At 48.2% G+C, this 21,025-nt stretch overlaps 10 protein-coding genes across 10 annotated transcripts; 6 read left to right on the plus strand and 4 right to left on the minus strand.

The window, feature by feature from the left end:
* Positions 1-28: 28 nt before the first annotated feature.
* Positions 29-2,189, minus strand: N7474_003756 (uncharacterized protein; the record flags this gene model as incomplete). Its single annotated transcript, XM_057195171.1, has 12 exons — positions 29-374; positions 433-564; positions 621-678; positions 724-936; positions 989-1,016; positions 1,064-1,087; positions 1,139-1,326; positions 1,376-1,564; positions 1,614-1,789; positions 1,830-1,896; positions 1,951-2,031; positions 2,078-2,189. 12 exons carry the CDS (start codon positions 2,187-2,189, stop codon positions 29-31), a joined length of 1,614 nt encoding a protein of 537 aa, XP_057052567.1.
* Positions 2,190-3,416: 1,227 nt separating this feature from the next.
* Positions 3,417-4,428, plus strand: N7474_003757 (uncharacterized protein; the record flags this gene model as incomplete). Its single annotated transcript, XM_057195172.1, has 5 exons — positions 3,417-3,454; positions 3,513-3,771; positions 3,833-4,031; positions 4,082-4,258; positions 4,310-4,428. The coding sequence occupies 5 exons, from the start codon at positions 3,417-3,419 to the stop codon at positions 4,426-4,428; spliced, it is 792 nt and encodes a 263-aa protein (XP_057052568.1).
* A 587-nt stretch (positions 4,429-5,015) lies between these two features.
* On the plus strand, positions 5,016-5,743 carry N7474_003758 (uncharacterized protein; the record flags this gene model as incomplete). The annotated part of the gene is made up of 3 exons (XM_057195173.1): positions 5,016-5,122; positions 5,192-5,291; positions 5,354-5,743. The coding sequence occupies 3 exons, from the start codon at positions 5,016-5,018 to the stop codon at positions 5,741-5,743; spliced, it is 597 nt and encodes a 198-aa protein (XP_057052569.1).
* Positions 5,744-6,720: 977 nt separating this feature from the next.
* Positions 6,721-8,493, plus strand: N7474_003759 (uncharacterized protein; the record flags this gene model as incomplete). Its single annotated transcript, XM_057195174.1, has 1 exon — positions 6,721-8,493. The coding sequence occupies one exon, from the start codon at positions 6,721-6,723 to the stop codon at positions 8,491-8,493; it is 1,773 nt and encodes a 590-aa protein (XP_057052570.1).
* A 494-nt stretch (positions 8,494-8,987) lies between these two features.
* On the minus strand, positions 8,988-10,136 carry N7474_003760 (MBL fold metallo-hydrolase; the record flags this gene model as incomplete). Its single annotated transcript, XM_057195175.1, has 1 exon — positions 8,988-10,136. The coding sequence occupies one exon, from the start codon at positions 10,134-10,136 to the stop codon at positions 8,988-8,990; it is 1,149 nt and encodes a 382-aa protein (XP_057052571.1).
* Positions 10,137-11,444: 1,308 nt separating this feature from the next.
* On the plus strand, positions 11,445-12,260 carry N7474_003761 (uncharacterized protein; the record flags this gene model as incomplete). The annotated part of the gene is made up of 1 exon (XM_057195176.1): positions 11,445-12,260. The coding sequence occupies one exon, from the start codon at positions 11,445-11,447 to the stop codon at positions 12,258-12,260; it is 816 nt and encodes a 271-aa protein (XP_057052572.1).
* A 2,432-nt stretch (positions 12,261-14,692) lies between these two features.
* On the plus strand, positions 14,693-16,685 carry tpcJ (oxidoreductase tpcJ; the record flags this gene model as incomplete). Its single annotated transcript, XM_057195177.1, has 6 exons — positions 14,693-14,860; positions 14,918-15,069; positions 15,114-15,166; positions 15,222-16,177; positions 16,234-16,445; positions 16,499-16,685. 6 exons carry the CDS (start codon positions 14,693-14,695, stop codon positions 16,683-16,685), a joined length of 1,728 nt encoding a protein of 575 aa, XP_057052573.1.
* A 93-nt stretch (positions 16,686-16,778) lies between these two features.
* N7474_003763 (DUF924 family protein) lies at positions 16,779-17,300 on the plus strand (the record flags this gene model as incomplete). The annotated part of the gene is made up of 1 exon (XM_057195178.1): positions 16,779-17,300. The coding sequence occupies one exon, from the start codon at positions 16,779-16,781 to the stop codon at positions 17,298-17,300; it is 522 nt and encodes a 173-aa protein (XP_057052574.1).
* A 107-nt stretch (positions 17,301-17,407) lies between these two features.
* Positions 17,408-18,718, minus strand: N7474_003764 (putative MFS monocarboxylate transporter; the record flags this gene model as incomplete). Its single annotated transcript, XM_057195179.1, has 1 exon — positions 17,408-18,718. One exon carries the CDS (start codon positions 18,716-18,718, stop codon positions 17,408-17,410), a length of 1,311 nt encoding a protein of 436 aa, XP_057052575.1.
* A 365-nt stretch (positions 18,719-19,083) lies between these two features.
* N7474_003765 (TMEM53 family protein) lies at positions 19,084-19,956 on the minus strand (the record flags this gene model as incomplete). The annotated part of the gene is made up of 1 exon (XM_057195180.1): positions 19,084-19,956. One exon carries the CDS (start codon positions 19,954-19,956, stop codon positions 19,084-19,086), a length of 873 nt encoding a protein of 290 aa, XP_057052576.1.
* Between the last annotated feature and the right edge of the window lie 1,069 nt (positions 19,957-21,025).

The raw sequence follows: 21,025 nt of genomic DNA on the forward strand, positions 1-21,025 counted from the left end.
CCACTCCATTCATGATAATGTTGCTGATTCATGCTGTATTCTTTCCATCAACAATCACCGGCGAGACCTGATCTTCTTCTCGGGCTCGCTGTACAGTCCTCGAGTATTTCTTGCCAGCAATAAGCCACCACGCCAGTTCGATGATCAAAAATCCACCAACGACAGCGCACGTATAGTTCATATTTGACGCTGTGACCGGCTTGTAGTATGGGAAAGAGAAGAAAACAATAGCAAAAACCAACCACGCGGCGGAAATAGTGTTCACGAGCATTCCAGGCACGAAACCCATGAAGAAAGGCCCCCGGTGCATGGTTTTCCGGAGCAGAAGGACGTTGGTAAGAATTGGGACGAGATATGCGATGTTGTTGATTGTTCTGGTCCGGTGTCAGTGGTTCTGCATATTCACCAATTCCAAAGCGGTTCAACACGTACACTGCAGAGCTCATCATCGCATTGAACGCGGTGCTTGATCCTAGATAGATGCACCCCAGAAGAGCGACGATCACGTCAACGCAAAGCTGAGCATTAAAAGGAGTGCCGAACCGCTTGTTAACACGCTTCCAACTGCTAAAAGTCAGTTATACAGTCGCAGGATCAACGAGGAGTGAATATCAACTTACACGTTGGACAGCGGAAGACCATCATCTCGCGCAAAAGCCCAGAATACTCGTCCGGTACCTATCTCAGTCAGAAAGAACCTTGACCAAAGACCGTGTCACTGACTTAGCTGGGAGCCAATGACACAGGGACCAAGAGCAACCCAGATCATAAAGACTAGTCCAAATGCACCTCCTCTAGTTGAAGTGGCTTGGTAGAATAGCTCGGCGAGCGGTAGCCCGGTGCTTGTGGTGGCGAGTTTGCTATAGTTCTGGGTGGAAAACATAAGACTGATCAGATAGGATATTCCTGTTACAAATGCAATCGAGAGCGTGATGGCTAAGACTTTGTCAGCGCTGCAATAGTGTGCATGAAAATAGTTCTAGCATACCGAGGCCTAAAGGCGCATTTCGTCCGGGCTGTTCAGTATTAGCAAAGGTCGTGGTAACCCTGAATGGCAGCTTACATTGGGCATCTCCTCAGTGATGTGCTAGATTCAGTCAGCAGAGATTTTGATTCCAAGCAGAAAAGAAAATCATACCGAAATCCCATCCAACCCACCCAGCGAATAAAGCGGATTCACCAGGCCCGTGATGAAACAGATCGCATTATTCTCCCATCCTGTCTTATTCATCCAGGTTCGAAATACAAACTCGCTGTCGTTATGAGCGGGGGCCATCGCAGCCACAGTGACCATGGTGATAAACCATGCCAGCTGCAGATAGACCACTGTAGCTGCATTAGTCAATGCGGGACGTATATGATAAAGCTCACGTACGCGAAAACTTGTTGATAGTTGGAATCAAACGATTTCCAAACATGACAATCCCTGAAGTGAAGATATTCAGGATTTGATAAGCCACAAATGTCATCCACGGCTTCAGCACCAGGTCATCATGGTATAAGGCGATCAGAGCCATCAGTGTGGTGGCGTAGATCAGGTTCGTGGAGGCGGTAGTAAAGATCCCTGTAGCCAGTCAGAATCGTCCTCTTTTCTCCGTTTATGGGAAACCTACACCCAAAAACCGTAGACCACCCAGTCGCAAAACTCAGAATACTGTTGTATCGTTTCGGTGCGATGGCTGCAATCCAATGGTACATTCCCCCTCCGTCGGGTATGCAGATACAAACTCTGCCAGAGACGCACCAAGGAAGGACTGGAGAATAAACACCAATATGAAGCCGTAGATAACTGGAGGAGAGTCAAATCGGGCACGGACTTATGCGAGGACTTGGATTTTATCATACCCGCACCAGGGCCGCCCGCGTTGACTTCTGTTATCAATCCAAGACCAAGACCTATGCCTTGGTCAGAAACGAACATGTCTTTTCTCAAAAATGATTTGAACTCACCTGTCCAGGAGATCGTACAATTGGCCGCTAGACCGATCAAGCTCCAAACAGAAAAGTGTCGCACGAGTTCTTGCTTGTGGCCTATCCGGAGATTAGACCCAAGCCGCAAGATAAGTGATTTACTGACCCATCTGCGCCAGACGCAGCTCGTCCTGATTTTGGACTCGAATGACCTTGTCATTGTCTTTGTCGGCAACCTGCGCCTGCGGAGCAGCGTCGGTGATGTCCGAGGCGGCCATCTTTCATCACTTTCGTAGAGAAAATAGAGCTAGCTGGTCACGAGAAGGAAACGTAGACGCGTAGCTGCCCCTAGCAAGACACGGGCGCAATGACCCTTAAAAATACCGGTGTTGCGGTCTTTATCAGGCACCGCAACATTTCTTATCGCTGCACACCGCAGGGAGACAAACCCCGGGTTTGCCGGCAGAATACCCGGAAAGCGGGGAAGCTTGCACCATTAGGGTTGCGTAGACCCCTAGGGCTCTAGGGCTTTAGCAGCCGGCGATCAGGAGTTTCGCCGGTGCCAAGTAATGGGGTTGCGAGCTGTGTTCCCTCGAGTGACAGAAGAAGATCTACAAACCGGGCCGGGAATGCTTGTCGCGAAATCTCCGTTCTTGGCTCTGTCAGTCGGACGTCGACTACAGCTCTTATCTTACGTTTTTGAGGGCGCTTTTATCACTTTGCAAGTATTTCATGGGTCTTCGCCTGCTAACTATAGGTTTCTCAACTCTGAGCCTTTGTAATACTATTAATTATCAAAGTAACAAGTAGCAGTGTCTAAGTGGGACCCAACTCGCGGAGGAACCACCCGTGCCAAACATCAGAGATTATTAAATACTTTGGCCTCCAACTTTTTGCTGTCTCATTTTCCCAATCTCCGTTCCATCTTCTGAGCTCCAGAAATCCCGGTTAGGCGAGAAATTTTCAAGGAGGTATAATGTCCTTGCAATCTCTCTACTATGTGCACTCAACATTTCGCATTCCTCATTATCTATGACGTTGGCTGTCTTCAATTCTGTGATGCGGATGTATGTATCTCCCAACGGAGAGACATCATGAGGCGGATCGGGTATATTTTGATGGCTTTGTTAATAAAAACGATATACTTCGAGATTAGAGTACACATGGCAATAAAATCTTGGGAGAAGGAACAGGGAGGCGATGGGAACAACATCGATCGCCGCAGGATGAAACAGCAGAGAAAGGCGAGAAAACAGACAAGCTCTAGCAAACAGCGCGGTCATAGAACTTGATAAATGTACTTCTCTCAAACACCTTACTTTTTTTGGATCATATATTTACTTGCCACCACGTGACCATGAAGCCCAAAGGACGACGCTAACCAAGTCGGTACGGCAATGTGGATCAGAGACCCCGGGCCTCGGTTATGGGCTACCGACAACCTGATTGCTTTCGAAAGCTGCTGGCGCTTTTCCTCTACCAATATATCCCTTGTTCAATCCAGCATGAAGGTCGAGGGCAGAACTTTTGTCATATCTGGAGGGTATGTGCTGGCCTCCCCAACGTGAACTGCAAAGGCTGACCGATGGATCACTTTGCAGAGCTTCCGGCCTCGGCCGAGCATGTGCACAGGACATATGTCGCCGCGGTGGCTATGTCGCCATCCTGGACATGAATGCAGAACTTGCTGAAGAGCTCGTGAAAGAGATCGGAGCAGGAAAGTCCAAGTTTTTTGAGACCAATGTGCTAGAGACCGAAAGCATTGCCGCCGCTGTCAAAGGGACTATAGCCTGGTCCAAAGAAACTGGCAAAGAGATTGGGGGCGTAATTGCAGGCGCCGGTGTTTCTTCCCCAGCAAAGGTATGTTTCTGTACGCCCCCAACCGATTGAATATGGAACTTGAGATTGATCCTATGTCTAGATTCTCGACCGCAATGGAAACCCCTTTAGCCTTGATGATTTTGAATTTGTCATGAATGTGAACGTCCGAGGGACTATCGACCTCGTTCGCCAGTGTCTCCCTCACATGGCCAAAACCACACCAGTAGGGGAGGACGGTGAACGTGGAATCGTCATCATGGTAGCGTCGTCAGCTGCCTTTGACGGCCAACCGGGACAGGGTACTACTCCTCTCTTCAGTTTCCTAGAAAATATTGACAATATGCTTTAGTTGCCTACAGCGCCTCCAAGGGTGCCATCGCATCTCTCACCCTGCCCTTGACAAGAGATCTTGCTCGATACGGGATCCGCGTTGTCACAATTGCACCTAGTCTTTTTGATTCCAGGATGACCTCGGTGATGTCTGACAAGGTTCGCGCAAGCTTGACTAGAGTCATGGAATTCCCATGTAGGATAATCTCATTCCGTCGAAAGATTGGTGGTTACTGACTATGAATAGTGAGACCAGGACAGCCCCATGAGTTCGCCCAGTTGGTCATACAGAGCATAGAGAATATCATGCTGAATGGCGTCGTGCTCCGGCTGGATGGAGGCATGAGAATGCCAAGCAAAATGTAAAGCCATATTACAGGTACATACAATATCAATGTCGTCAATTTCCGGTTATACCTCGTGAGCTCTCTTTAATCGTTGGTACAATTTGCTTTCCAGCTTAGTGCGTGCCCTTTTCCCGGATTTTGACGTGAGAAGAATGACAGTGGCCAAACGGTCTTGCAGAACTGTTCGAAAAGCTGCAGGAATAGACTGAGAATCCATCAAACTATTCATTGGCTAATAGATACCGGCCACACTAAATGAGACTAGCATCTGTAAGCACAATGGGCCCTCCCGCGGTCTTAACGGATATAAAAGGCAAATTCCGAATGAAACGAAATGGGAGCACGAATACAACAGAATATCATCAATTGTTTTTTTTCTTTTCCACATTAAATTTTTGCTGATTATCGTGTTTCCTCCTCCCTCAGCAACCAGGGCATGTACCTTTTGAGGAAATGCGTCTCATATTGACAGGAGCAACAGGCCTGGTTGGGTCGGCCGTTCTATCGCATATTCTCTCGTTACCCAAGAAACAAGTCTCACAACTGTTCATTCTTAGTAGAAGCCCCGTTCCCATGGCAGACAATCAACCCAATGTTACCGTCATTATGCACCAGGACTTTAGTCATTACCCTGCCGACTTGCTAGAGAAGCTTAAAGGCACCAATGGTTGTATTTGGGCCCAAGGCATATCTCAAACGCAGGTATCGAAAGAGTGAGTTTGATTGTTTTTGGCCTTTACTTATCGACAGTAAACATGGATCATTCCCTGACATATGAACAGAGACTATTTGAAAATCACCCTTGACTATCCCTTGGCTGCCGCAAAGGCATTCTCAGGGTTATCTGATTCCTTCAATTTTGTTTACGTATCTGGAGAAGGGGTAAGGACTCTCGAGTCCTATCAAACTTGATATCGACCACCGATAGCTAATTTCAAACCCAGGCGACCCAGGAACCAGGAAGGTTCACGCCTTTGTTCGGCCGCGTCAAAGGTCAATGCGAATCGACTCTGATCGACCTATCCCATATGTTTCCTGGTCTCAGGTCATACTCTGTTAGGCCGGCATTTGTTGACGCTCATCTTGATGCAAGAGTTTTGGAACATGCGCTACAACGACCGGATCAGCAGACTTTTTCGAAAAAGCTGCTCCGTAATGTTCTTGGGCCTGCTGTCCGCAGCACTTTGTCCAATCAGACATCGCCTACTAAGGATCTGGGCAGGTTCTTAAGTACTCTGGCGGGTGGTGATGGGGAGCCACTGAGCGGAGAAGGAATCTATGGTGATGGATGGATCGTTTCCAACGCCGCTTTCCGACGAATTAGCGGGATTTGACAAGAATGCGTGGCCCCATGGCTCTGTACAAGTAAGCGATGACATTCGTAATCGGAGTAGTCGTCTCCTCCGAAAACGAAACGGAAATTCCCTTCCAGATGACTAATATTTGGCAACAGGGCTATGCTGGATCAGTGCTAAATCTTCGAGGGATGGCGGTTGTCCGGCAAGGGTGATGTGCAGGGGCAACCATTGCCATCGCCGTGAAAGCCCGCAAGCTGTTTCGGGGCTTATCATGTCCTGGTGGGGTTGGTTGATGTGTCCTTACCTGATCGGGGAATCTAGTCTTGGGCCCACGATCTTGGCTGGGTTTGGAATTGATGTGCAGGCAAACAGGCCCAATTCTCAAATAACCGGTTTCCTCTGACTCGTGCGGGCGCATCATCCCATCCAGAGCCCCTTCCCGGAGCAAGGGCCTCAAAAGTGAAAGTTGCAGCGTTACCCTGTCAATTGATCTCCGACTGACAAGAATGATATCTCCTCGAAGTCTGTCAGCCTACGCTTCCTCTCCGCAACCTCTCCACAAACACCTTACGAAATGTGATTTTTACTTCAATTCCCTCCTCTTAAACTCGAAGGATCAGTATTGTGGATATTCCCCGCTCACTAGCAATTTTCTAGGCTGCTTGTGTACATGTGTGTCTCTGGCTTGTCGGTACATAGCCGGTGGCTCCACTTCTCGAACTTATAGTGTGAATAACCGCTCAGGTGATTGGATCGATGAATACCCAATAGATGAATGACCAGTAGATTTACAGGGGCAACTAATACATAGTCACGGCGTGGACAAGATTTAAAAACCTTCGGCACTTCCACCCCGCATTCCCGAAACCAGTGCGACAACTGCCCAGAGACCTTGCACAATCAGCTGGAACTAGATCTACTGACTAATTTTGGGTGGACATGAACGCAGTAGGTTCGTTTTATCTCCGCATCCCTATACGCAGTCAATACATCCCACAAAGCGAGCATTCACAATGAAGCTCGAAAAGGGTCCCGAACCGCTTGATGCACAGGCCTTGGCCCGGCTTGGGAAGAAACAAGTACTCAAACGTCGATTCGGTTTCGTGTCAATCGTCGGTTTCGCCATGGCTGAGCTGATTACTTGGGAAACTGTTCTCACCATGTTCTATCAAGCATTCGACAACGGTGGCCCCGCAGGTGCTTTTTATGGCTACGTCATCGCCTGTCTTTCCACTCTGTCGGTGTATACAGTCATCGCAGAACTGGCATCTATGGCTCCAATCGCAGGCGGGCAGTACTATTGGGTGTACATGCTGGCCCCGCTGCGATGGAAGAAGATGTCCAGTTATCTAATCGGCTGGCTCAATTGTATGGCATGGATCGCGACAATCGCAACCGAGACAATATTTCTCGGAACAATGATCGAAGGCCTGATTGCCTTGAACAACCCTGATTTTGCACAACAGCGGTGGCAGAACACTCTGTTGGCCTGGGCTAGTGTGGCGGGCACCTTCTTCATCAATGTCGTCGTGCCAAACATCCTTCCTAGGTTCGAGATCTTCATCTTGGTGCTGCACTTGGCTGGCTTCATAGCCATCACAGCAACACTTCTCGCCATGTCGCCAAAGAAATCGGCAGCCTTCGTCTTCCGCACGTCGTTGAATGAAGGAGGTTGGCCCACACAAGGCCTGTCGTACTGCGTGGGCTTCATCGGAAACATCGCGACCTTTGCTGGAGCTGATGCAAGTGTACACATGGCCGAAGAGGTAACCAACGCCGCCGTCGTCATTCCTCGCGCAATAATCACTGGCATGTCCGTCAACAGCATCCTCGGATTGTCCATGATGCTCACAGTTTTGTTCTGTCTGGGAGACGTCAATGTTCCTGAAAGTACAGGATTTCCCTTCATTCAGATCTTCTACAATAGTACGGCATCTTACACAGGCGCGTCCATCATGACGGCCATCATCATGGTCCTGACCGGGGCCTGCTCCACCGGTATCACCACTACGGCGTCTCGAATGACCTGGTCCTTTGCGCGCGACCAGGGCCTGCCATTCTCCCGCTTCCTAAAACAGGTGAACAATAGCACGAAAGTCCCTATCATATCGGTCACCGTAGTCTGTGGATTTGCCTGCATCCTAACCCTCATTTACATCGGCTCCGACACTGCATTTAACGATGTCATCTCCCTGGTTGTGACTGGTTTCTATAGCACCTACTTCCTCCCAAGCGCGTTCCTCCTTTACCACAGGATCCAAGGCCACGTCATGCCTCACGGAACCATGCTCGATGGCCTTCCCGATGCAGCTGCCAGCGGCACTTCTAGTACTGAGGAAAAACAGACCGATCCCAAGCGCCCCCAGAGCCATGTTGATGAGACCCTCCAGACGTCAAGACAATCCTCTAGCCCAGAATCAGAATGCGACAATCCTCAGCCTATCACGCTCCAGAGGGAGTTTCAGATCTCCCAGGCTCCTCTAATTTGGGGACCGTGGAAAGTTCCTGGCGCCCTTGGAACTATTAACAACGCCTATGCCTGCATTTATATGTTATTCGTCCTCTTCTGGAGTGTGTGGCCCCCTGAAACACCTGTGGATTATACGACCATGAATTACAGTATTGTTGTCACCGGTGGTGTGCTGATTCTGAGCGGTCTCTGGTATCTTCTTCGGGCAAGGAAGGAATATGACGGTCCGCTCATAGATGAAGAGATTGCTGAAATTATGCACCTCACTCCAGGGGCAATTCCTGGGACAGTTCCCGTGATAATTCCATCCGTCTAGAGATTTAGGTTAGGCACTGAGATTCTGTGTCGAACCGGTAGCTCGAACTTCTCCTTCGCCTTATAATAACTTATCTGGTACCTAGTTATCAAAGCTTGAGAAAAGCTCTATTCGAATGATGATACCCGGTTTTATGGTACCTGTTGTACATTTTGTCTGTGTGGATTTGTTACGTCGCTGCAATTTGAAGAATTTAAAGGTAGCATTTCCTTCCCTACGGTCGGTAAGACTGCTTATTTAAGGCTGCTTTCTGCCCGAGAGACTTGCTCTCCTGCCAAGGCATCACGGATCACTCTGGTAGTGTAGAATATGTGGCGGTCTGTTGATGTTTATCTTCACGATGCTCTCATCCTGACTACCTAGTATTTGGATACCTCAGAATGATTTACAGGTGCTAGATATAATAACCCTCTGTGTGCTCCTGTTATCCCTTTCGAAGCCAGTTTCAAGAATGATGTCCCAGTTACCGTTATTACTAACTTCCAAGGTGCCAGCTATGCTTTACCTTGCTCGCCCTTCCACCCTTTATGCTTCCAGTTATTCAGAAGAACCAATCCCTCAACACTATTCTGCCCGGGAGCAAGGGAAGCCTGTATATCAGAGTCATGGGCAGCTATGACCCAGCAGTTTTCGCGTTTTGCAAACTCTCGTGTACGATATATTGAATCAATTGCCAAGTCGTCATTAGCGTGCACGCTGCTCGGGCTGTATGGGACACGAGACATCCTAAGAGGATTTCGTAACAACTCCGGGTGATGGAACGTATCACCGGCCAATAGAACGAAATCATCGAGCGGCAGGTCTAATCCTGCGGAATCTGGTGTAGTTGACGGTTTCTCCCTCGGTTCTGCCTGCACTCGAATCAGGAGCGACTGATGCCCGGCTCCATGCCCAGGACTGTCTATTAGATAGACAGATCGATCGCCGAACAAGTCGCAAGCCAACGGAAAGCTTCCCAACGGGTGCCAACCATTAATTGGTATCCGCTGCTCGATTGCAGTATAATATCCTCTGGTCTTCCACTCTTTCATAAGGTCAACCCTGGCATCTCCCTTGCTCTCAAGCACATCATCGGGGATAGTAAACTCGACAATCTTCCGAGTACCATCCCAAGGAAAGTCACTTGATAGTCCCGTCGAATCAGGGTCTTCCGGGTACCCAGGCCTAGCCTTCAAACAAGCTGAAGGACCCATCCAAATCTCAGCGTGTGGAAATGCCTCCTTCCCACAGTCACCAATGTGATCAAAATCCAGGTGCGAGAGTATGATAGCGTGCAACTTAAAAGGATGAAACGCGGACGGACCATGTTTGGATAGTATCTCTGATGGGAGAACGGGAATGCAATCATAGAAAGGAAGATCGAACTTGCGCGTGAAAGGAGAGAGATTGTGTAAATCTTTGCGCATACCTAGGTCATAAAGGTAGAAATTTCCAGTTTGAATGTGTTCAATCAGGAACACAAAGTCGGGTGCAACGTATTTCCTCTGTCCCGGCGGCTCAGACGCTGACCCATTCTTCGACTTTGGGTCTGGTAAGAGAACGAAGTCTTCGGGAATAAGTATGCTGCCTGCCTGCATTAACCAGACATTGCAATAGGAATTGGACATAGAGGATTGAATCTCGATCCACTGGGTAGGATCCATTGTCGCTCGCAAATCGATCACTCCCTTGGCTTGGGATGTATTGACTGGGGACTGGAGGAGTGTCTTCACGGGCAGGAGGCTTTCACGGGCTGGAGGCTTTCACGGATGTAGATTTAGTGTTTTATCTATTTGGCCATTAATTGATTCCGGATGTCAAAGAAAGGCTTAGTATTTCGTATTTCGAGGCGGGGTAAGCTGTAGTTTAGGAATTTTGTCGGGATTCCAGGATGGATCCATAAAAGTTATGCAACGCTAAACCGCATTTGTTTTCTGACATCGTTGTCATTGTGCGTTGATTTCGCTTATTATACGTTTTGTACTATTAAAGAGATAGCTCGATTATATTCAGAATGTCAGGATCTTCTATCTTGTTGATTTTGACCACATTCCCACATCCCGCATCAGGTGATGAGTGGCCAATCAAGGATCCACTTGGTCAGACAATATTCTCCGCAGCAGCCCATGGCATTACCAAAACCTTAATCAAACAATGTCCAGCTCGCTGTCTTTGATTTTGGTATTTTAATGAAGGTTGATCCGGGGCTTCTAGCTATACGGACTGTGTTGAGGAAACTTTCGAACATATGATCGATATATCAGAGAGGCGGGGTAGGCGCAATCGCAAAAGGACTAGATCTGATAACAACAAAGCTGTGAATTTTAATCGGGTCCAGTGAGAAACCTTCAGGCTTGCGAATCAGTCTGGCTTGGGCAAAAAAAATGCTTTATCGTCTGTGGCTTAGATGCACAATTGCTCTGCCGTGAATTCTTTCCACAGGTTTGAATACTAGGTTCTCCTCTGAGCGTCAAGCCTAATTATTACTCTTGCTAGAAAGTACAAACGTGATCTACGCATTTTGATCTGGAGATCAGTTATGTCTCCAAACTCCCCCACACTGTTTTCAAAGCGCCCCATTCCAAATCAGGTCCGTAGAGGTGCAAATGAAACAAACATGCCAAGCCATAGGCCCACTCATAGGGGAACCTGTAAATCACGGACAGATATTTAACACTTCCAGTTTCCCAATTCCACTAACAATTGTCCAGCCCCTTTGCCCTCTACAGCATTCGCTCTGCGCGAAAGGAGTGTTCGCTTGGTAAGCCCAAGCAGAGGATCTCCATATACAACCCCCCTGGGGCAATACCCAAAATGGATGAGGATCTTATCACCAATAATCCCGTGCGCGCATCCTTCTTCAGGGTGAACTTGTGAACATTCTAACATTTTGACAGCCCTCTAAATGGGACTTGCTCAACTATATTCCCTATATTCTCTCAACCAATATCGAAATACGGTTTCCTGACTCTATGAGACACCAGCCTCCGATTGTGACACTGGAAGAAATTCAAAATGCCAAAGATCTATGTCCTCATAGTATGGGAGGCTGCAAAATCCTGGAGATCAACGCACCGACTATATTGAAAGTCGGACCTATGGTTCAGATGGGAGAAGCAGAGGCGCTCTGTCTTCTGAGGAAATGGACGTCAGTTCCCGTCCCTGAAGTCTTCAATGCTTACACAATCGGCGATGTCGGATTCATTTTGATGTCGAAAATTTCAGGGGTCACCCTAGAACACTGCTGGCAAAATTTGACTCGGGACTCCAAAAATTCTATCATCCGACAGCTTCAAAGCTTTATTCAGGAGTGGCGCCGGATCGAGGGACCTTACTTCGGATCCATTGATGGTGGCCCATGCGAGGACGTTCTTTTCCAGCATTCTTGGGATGCAAAATCTCGGCACTATGGACCCTTCTTAACAAGAAAGGAATTCAATCAAGGAGTGGTAGAGGCTCTCCGTTACTCCAGACCCAATGCGCAGCTCACGAAAAGAGATGAGCCTCTAGTGGAGAAAATTCTTGTCTCGGGTGACCAGGATGAGAGGAAGGTGCTCACGCATGGTGATTTGCATCAAAGCAACATTATTGTAAGCGGCAATATCATCACCGGAATCATAGACTGGGGCGCAGCTGGCTATAGTATATCGGCAAGGGAATATTTCTGTTTACGTTGGCAAGCGTTGGATCCAGAATGGAGGGATCTTATATCCACGATACTCGAGACCGATGAGTACGAATTTTGGGCTGAAGTCAATCAATCCATGTTAGATTATACTGGGATCTGAGCTAAATATACATGCTATATTCATTTCAGACTCGTCCAATTGACACCTGGTGTTGCCTGAACAGCTCGTGCCGACTTCCCAACCATCCCCTTCCAGAAGTGGCATGTACCAGACGGGACAAGTTCTTCAACCTCAAGTGACAGCAGGGTGTCATAAACCCAATCCTGGCATCTTTTCTTTCCATCCCTTGGTGCAGGGGAAGATGTAATAACTTGGATGGCATGTTGACGCTGCTGTTCACTAAGATCGCCAAGTTTGACCTTGCCAACGGCCTGCATGGTGCGCAGCGGGATACTCATTCTCGGTTCGAATTGTACCATAATCTGTCGAGGTCGATCACCTTGACATGGAGTAGGTCGCCAACAAGGCTTGAGGGCCTATGAACCACAAATCCCCAATGAGACCGGTGCTGGGGGTCCTCGCCTGTCCCGAATATCTCTATAGACAGCTCGTATGCCATGATTGGATAGCTCTGGGCATTTAATTTAGCCCGGTGTCTCGACATGCCTAGGGGTAAACGATACCTGGTTTCTGTTTCGAATTCTTGGATTTACTTTTTGTTTGCGGGGGTGTCAAAAAAATGTTGCTTCCCCGGGGGAATGACAGCTCTATTTATATGACAGGCCTCGAAAAGATCCCAAAAATACCACAAGGAGTATGCGCCTACCTGTTTCGTGCGATTGGAATTGAGGTTTTATGCTCGGCAAATCATCTCTTGAGCCAAAGCGCCTGCGTATTAAAACCGTGTAACAAAGGGCTAGCGTGATGCAAGATGCACAAGGCGAGGACCAGGGCGCTAATTAATTGAGTGTCAAGCCTTAGTTTTAGTCCCCCATGCAGTACGATTTTTGATTTTATATTTGGGTCAATTTGTGCCAAATGAAACCTACATTGAAATCACCCCGTCAGCCTGTTCAACCAAGTTAACGATAGAAGGCAAGTTGTAGCTCCAACGATCTGTAGCACGGGCGCCTATGTAAAATCATTCACCTGCATGCGGTCATTTCACGTATGCCAGCCGATGGCTATTGTAGCCCTGTGAGCTTGATTAAATGAACCGGGCAGCAAAACCAATATGTGGACTTCTGCCCCACTCTCTACTCTACTGGGATAAGGTAGAGAGCTGACGGTAGTCACAGATTTTTCACACTGTGAGCCCCGTCCAGTAATCTATAGGCATCAACTCTGGGTGTCGAGAAATTAGCGTCTTCCAGCGGCTGCCAAAATTCAAGGAGCAATCTGCTAGTCTGGGAGATATTGGGAAGGTGGAGCCTCCAGGCGCCTAAATTATACCAGCGCTGAGGGACTTCCAAGGTCACTCCAGGATCCACCTGCATATCACATCGCTCATTTCAGCCCCAAAGCGCCAACTGAAACCTACCGTGTACCATACCATACCCGAAGGGCCACCCAACACCCTACAATCATTCCTGTTATATCGTTGTAGGCTTTTTATATTTCATCTCGTTTTCAACTAGAGGGTGCTCTGCGTTAACTCCAGAGTCACTGTCAGGGTAGTCTCACAATACACCTGATAGGGAGGTTTTACGGATTTGGGCAATAGAGTCGCTGTATGACTTGGGTGCGACATAGTATGATTCCAAGACTAATCCGTGGCCCCTGAAACTCAGGTGCTAGCGAGGCCTTTATATACAGGCATTTTACACCGCTCCTCCACGACATCATGCGTGCGATTAGTGCGCAGTTGTGAGGCAGCAATAGCCTTAAGGATTAGGCATATAGTCGTAGCATAACGGTATAGTATAGCTACCCTCACAATTATCCTCCTTCCTTAAGGGATCATACCCTTATGGTCTAGGTAACTACGCTCTTCACTACGCATAAACAATATAAAAACAATTTAGGTAAGTAGGCAACACGGAAGGCAATAACGGTCGCAACTGTAATCTGGCGGGCAGTGATGGGAAGCCACTGAGCGGAGAAGGGAGATCAGGGATGGATGACTCGTTTCCAACGCCGCTTTCCGACGGATTAGTGTAATTTGACAAGAATGTGTAGCCACAGTCTCTCCGTGGGGTCATAGATGTACAAGTAAAGTGATGACATTCACAATCAGAGTAGTCGTCTCCTCCGAGTGCGGGCACATGTCCATGCGGGGTTTAGGGCGATCTCTGCGAACTAAGTGCCGCAAGGCAAATACGTACCGAGGAACGGCTGCAGTGCCTCGATCCGATTATAGCATGGCTCTTGCATGATCCCCCACCTTTTTCTCCGCCTGATGGTATGAATGAGCCAGTCATCTTTGAACAGATTGGATAACTTACTCATTCAGTCTAGAAGAAGTCAAGTAGGGAATACTAAGACTCATTGGTCTAAATTCATATAAAAGTAATTAAGTTTGCCTTTAAAAAAAACAACCGATAATGCTTTGGGCAAGTTAAGGCGAGAGAAAATCATCATCTTGCGGCAATATGAGAACATTCCTAAGCTTATCCCCACTACTTCTCCCAATATTCTCTTCGCGTTCTATCGCTGTTGTACCCTGCCAAAATACACCAACATCAAGGGGATGCTGGGGCGAGCATAATATTTCCACGGACTACTACGCTGTAACGCCTGATACTGGAGTTATTCGTGAAGTATGTCTGGCCATTTCCTGATTGCATCTGACCTGTCTTTAACATTCGCTTTCTCAGTACTGGCTATCAGTGCAGAACTGTACGTTGGCACCCGATGGCTACGAGCGACAGGTTTTGGTGTTCAACGGTAGCTACCCAGGGCCTACAATAGAGGCAGACTGGGGCGATACACTGATTATCCATGTCAGGAATGAACTTACGGATAATGGGTAAGTATCTGCCAAATAGTTTTCATTACCAGCTAACATTTCAGTACTGCCATCCACTGGCACGGCGTGCGACAGCATGGCACGAACGAACACGACGGTATATTCAAAGTCCTTCCCTCTCAAAATGGACAACCGCTGAGCTGAAGCCTTAGGCACCCCTGGCATCACTCAATGCCCGATTGCTCCTGGCGATAAGATGACGTACAAATTTCGTGCCACCCAGTACGGAACGTCGTGGTACCACTCGCATTGGAGCCTGCAACTGGCAGATGGGCTATACGGACCAATCGTCATTCACGGTCCCGCAACAGCCAACTACGACGTGGATCTGGGCCCTGTTGTCATAACAGACTGGTATCACCAGAGCGCGTTTAAATTATGGACAGAAAAGACCATGTATGGAGGGTTCCCGGTCCGATCCAACGCCATCGCCGCGAACGGACTCATCAACGGAACAAACACATATCCATGCGAAGACTCAAATGACCCATCATGTTTGGGGACGGGGCAGCACTCAGAGACTGTAATTCAAAAGGGAAAACGGTACCTCATCAGGCTGATTGATGCTGAGATTGATGGATGGATGAAGTTCACTATTGACAGGCATAAACTTACGGTTATTGCAGCGGATTTCGTTCCCATTGAACCTTATCAGACCGACAGTGTGATAATAACCTCTGGACAGCGGTATGATATTGTCATAGAAGCTGACCAGGGCATTGGGAGTTACTGGATGCGCGCAATATTCCAGACGGCATGCAACGAGCAGGAGATTGAAAGGAATGATATTCGCGGCATTATCCGCTACGAAAGCGCAACTGATGAGGGCAACCCAACTAGTAAAAAATGGCCTACAATAACAGATTCGTGTGGTGATGAGCCATATGAGAGCCTGGTGCCATACGTGGCCAAGGATGTTGGGAGCGCCGACCACAAGGAGAACCTCGACATCGGGTGGTTCTATGAAACAGACCTTGTTTACCACTGGGCGATCAATACCAAGGCACTGGATATTGACTGGCAGCGACCGACCAATTTGATGATATATCATAATGAGTCGGTGTTTCCAACAGAGTACAATGTGTACGAGATCCCCAGTGACAACGAGGTGCGTATCAAAAGGGATTCTCTTCTGATTCACTCTCGGGCTAATCCAATTTCCAGTGGACGTACTGGGTAATACAGGATCTGGGTCTTGTGGATGCATACCATCCTTTTCATCTCCATGGACATGACTTTTACATTCTCGCCCAAGGCATCGGACTGTATACCGATCTGACTGTCAGATTGAACCGCAACAACCCTCCCCGGCGAGACACGGCTACGATGGCCGGATCTGGATATCTTGTCATCGCATTTAAAAATGACAACCCAGGGTATGTAAGAATTATGTTACAGTATTCATCTCAGAAAGCTAACAGTATACCAGCTCCTGGCTCATGCACTGCCATATAGCCTGGCATTCGAGCCAAAGTTTAGCACTTCAATTTGTGGAGCGGCAGTCAGAAATACCAAAATTGGTAGGACTAGTATCAGATAATTTTGAAACAATTTGTGAGAACTGGAAGGCATACTACAAGAGCGCGATATACACGCAAGACGACTCGGGGGTCTAGGGCTAGCGAGATGACGTCATGTGACAGAGCGTGAACTTCTATCGACCGTAATCTTTCTTTCCTGAGCTATCTACCGCCTCAATGAAACGAATCATGACAATCAAAACCTACGATAAAGTTCTTGACTTTTGGTTCGGTCCTAAATCATCCGCCGACTATCTGAAGCCAAAGTCCTTCTGGTACGGCAGTCCTTCAGACGACGCCTACGTGCGTACGCACCTAAGTGACTGCTACGAAGCAGCCAGAAACGGCACTCTAGACGAGTGGAAGGACACCGGAAATGGTGAAGGGGCTCTAGCTCTGATTCTTCTTCTCGACCAAGTACCCCGCAACATCTTCCGAGACACCCCGCAGGCATATGCGACAGACTCCAAAGCAATTGGGATTGCGCGACACGCAGTGGACAAGGGCTGGGATAAGAGATTGCCAGATATACAGAAACGATATTTGTACTCGCCGTTCAATCACTCTGAGAATCTGGAGGACCAGGAGATGTCAGTCAAGTTGTTTACGGAGTTAGGGGATTCTTATCATTTGCACTGGGCGAAGGATTTCTATGGGCAGATTAAGCGGGATGGACGGTTTAAGCACAGAGATAAAATTTTAGAGAGGTAGATGGAGACATTTCTACCCATGTACCTGAGAAATAGTATTTGAATTGGATATATTTGAATCTTTCTTGTTCTGAGCTGCAACTTCAAGTCAGACAAGACCTCGACCTTCTATACCTTTACCTTCCATTTCCAGTTCCAGTCCAAAACTGCCCAACGAGATAGGGTAATGCTAACCAACCCAATAAATAGCACCGCAGAGTAAAATCCCACAAGAGCTTTAGGCGTGGTCGCTTGAATCAACTCTCCTCCAATTGGCACAGTCAATAAAACCCCGAATGCTGCCACGCAGTATATAGTACCGTAGAAACGACCATATTCTTCAGTGCGACAGAGCTGGCCTGCACAAACAGGGGCGAGAGAAACCCATCCGCCAGATCCGAACCCATAAATAGCAACAACAGCGTAAAGGGTGGCTTCGTTGTGCGCTCCATAGGGCAACCAGACTCCCGCCATGACCACCAAGGTAATCACCACCAATGATAGGAGAATGTTAAAGCGGCCAATTTGGTCGGCTGCGAAACCTGGAATAATTCTTCCAACAAGGCTCATGCTATTCAGAACCGTGAGCGAATAGAACTGGACGTCAAGTGAAAGACCGGTATAGCGGACATAGGTGGGGAGCAGCGCAGCACATCCGAAAATGATAAACTCGAAGGCAAATACAGCGACGGCGAGAAAGCAGAGCCGCGGTGACTTGAACGCACTGAAGTCAATAACCGCTCGACTTTGCGTACTGATTGGGAGCCGTCCTTTTACGAGTATGATCCCCGTGGCGTAACAGGCCAAGGCCATAAATGCAATAATCCGGATTGACCATGTCCAGCCGAACTTCTGGAAAAGCGTTCGCAGGATCAGTGGGATAATGGCACCGCCAGCTGACGAACCTGCCATACATATTCCGGATGCAAGTGCACGGCGTCGGTAGAACCAGTGACTGAGTGCAGCGATGGCGACAGTAGTCACAACGGCAGAAGAAATACCACCAAGGATACTCAGGCAAAGCATAAAATGCCAGTACTTGGAGCATTGCGCAAGAAGCATGTAGGAAGAAAAACTGGCAAGAGAGCCACAGATCAATAGGCCTCGTGGCCCATATCGATCAAACAGTGGCCCGACTTGGACTCCAAGGAAGAGAGTCAGGAAGACTAAAACCGCAGTGATCATGCCCACATCGCGAACGCTGTAGTCAGCCAGCTGGTGAGTACTGATATAGTCTTGGACTACTCCAACTGCCGTCTGGAATCCAAAAGAAGGGAAGAGGATCAGGAATGACCCCAGTAGACAGGTCCAGGCATCCCGGCCACCCTCAGGGAAGGCCAGACTCACGCCACTATCCGGAAGATTTTCGATGGGTACGGTGTCAAGCTCGCGTGTCAATTCGGGCAGCTCATAGTTGACCGGGCGGGCGGCTCGGTGCATTATGCAATTTTAGACAATTCTTCTAGGCTATACGGTACAATATAGACTGAGAATAAATGCCTTTGTGAAGAGAATATGGAAAATTACAGTGCGGAGGCGGAGGGTCTCGGATGTCAAGGGAAGGGCGTGGGGCCCCACTATTATCTGTAGGGCTACAGAGGCGAACAGTCTATTCCATTTAGAGTACCTGCTCAAAAAAAAATATCAGAAGGATGATGTATACATGTCCGAACAACCCGGTATGGAGTAATGGATTCGAGATTAGCAAGGCTTCTGACGGCCTTTTTGGCAATGAAATTACCAACCACCTGGTAGATGAGAATTAAATACAACGCTATCTAAGACAGTCTAACACATCCAATGTACTATGTACCATGCGCCGCTTTCCAGCTATTGGATATCTTATTCCAATACTGTTCAGGGTGCAGCCTCATATGTCCGACATGCGGCGAGCCCTCGAACATCTCCAGGTCGACCGAGTAACCCCCGGCCTTGACCCGAGCAACATTCTGCTCCAAATCCTCCCACCCAATGATTTCATCCTCCTTGGAGTAAAGGTAGACCCTCATGCAATCGGTTGTAGCGATTGAATGATCCATCATTACCCTCGTGGCCCAAACACCGGACGGCTCGGAGCCGCGCAGTTGTTCCCATCCCCAATTCGCCCAAAGGAAGGAATACCACAGGCCCTGGGTGACACAAAAGGGCCAGGGGAAGTATTTAGACGTTCCAACCGCCATTGCTCGCGACCAGCGACCAACTTGGGATGCAAAGTCCAAACTGCCCGGTGTAGAGTCGCAGACGAGTAGCTTGTGAGGAAATTTCTTATCGGCGCCGTGTCGCTGTTGATATGCGACGACAGATGCGGCCATGAAGATACCGCCAGTATTTGACATGGCATGTAATAGGACTCGCTCCTCCTCGGTGCCGTCGCCCGTTGGAGTTGGAAACACCAAATCAATAACAGGCATCATGGCTTCAATTCTAGATTCAAGGGGTTGGTTTGATGCCTGGAATGTCCCCGATAGGACAACGATGATTCTGGCGCATGGATAGAGCTCATGGTAGCCATCGGCATATTTAGAGACGTTTTTTGGCATGCCGTCCCCCCATCCAAAAATGATGATAGTCGTCGGCTCGTCTGCTGGGGCGCGCCTGGTCTTCTCCTGGCCATTGCGAAGATATACCCGATCAGTTATCGGGCTGAAGCCGGGGAACGGCAGTGGCTGAGGAGCCATTGTGGCAAGTGTGAATTGTGGAGTGATCAAGACTTGCAGGGAGGTAGACGGATTTCCTCAATAAAAGTTTTTGTGGCGCAAAACCTGATATATACGCGCGTGGTCCTCTTCTCTGGGTGCTAGCTAAAAGGAAAGAAGAGATAGAAAGGCGAGGTTCGTAGCAGAGCGTAAGGAGAACGTCCTAATGTAGAAACTTATCCGGAGCAGCAGGTCCTACAGCATTGGGTGCAGGTTCCGTTGGGGAATTAACTCATCTCTGAGCGCGCGCCCAAGTGGGTCGTTGGGAGAAATGAGAGCGCATCAGCGAATGATATGGCTGCTAGTCTTGTGAACCTCGGCATCTCCAATTATGTCGTTTATTCATCCAACTCATAATAATTGTGTTCAGCCGGAGAGCAACAGAACCTTAACTACTATGGGAGACTGGACTACTCACTGTCCTTACCGCAAAAGCAGCGGGGGACCCCAGAAATAAAAGCAAGAACACTTAGACCACAACGCACCTAGAGGTATTCAACTAATAATTTCTGAAACAGATTGCTTATTATAGCTTCCTTAGCTCGCCTCAATTTAACAACCGTCAAACTCACTCTGGTAATGTCTATACCAAATTATCGAGTAAACGTCAAATACATTCGATCCAAATGACTTCGTGAATCAGACAAACAGGAGCTAACTATGTCAAGTAGTAACCTAGTGGAAATGGGCTTAGCAGCTTAATTTTTGGGGCTGCTAATGACCCGCTGGGAAATCCTCCGATGAGATCAAAGTTTTGGGCTAGCAAGTAATATACACTCCTGCTGCATTGGGTAACTCGATCTACCGGTTGATCGCTGCACTGACTTGTTTCTTTACATGCTTCTAGATGAAATTCTGCTTGCCTGACGTCATGCCCACACTTATCGACGCGAATCGGCACCAAAACCGATCGATCATCATGAAGCCGTTAAATGTCAAACTTAGTCTTTTCTCACTAGTAACCTACCCGGATAGGGAGGTATCCTTGGTACTAGGATTTTTCGGCCGAATTTGGCTATATCACTGGTAGGCTCTAGAAGCGCATATACAG

Source organism: Penicillium riverlandense (assembly GCF_028828495.1).
Source record: "Penicillium riverlandense strain IBT 135883 chromosome Unknown utg000003l_segment0_segment0, whole genome shotgun sequence".
NCBI lineage: Eukaryota > Fungi > Ascomycota > Eurotiomycetes > Eurotiales > Aspergillaceae > Penicillium > Penicillium riverlandense.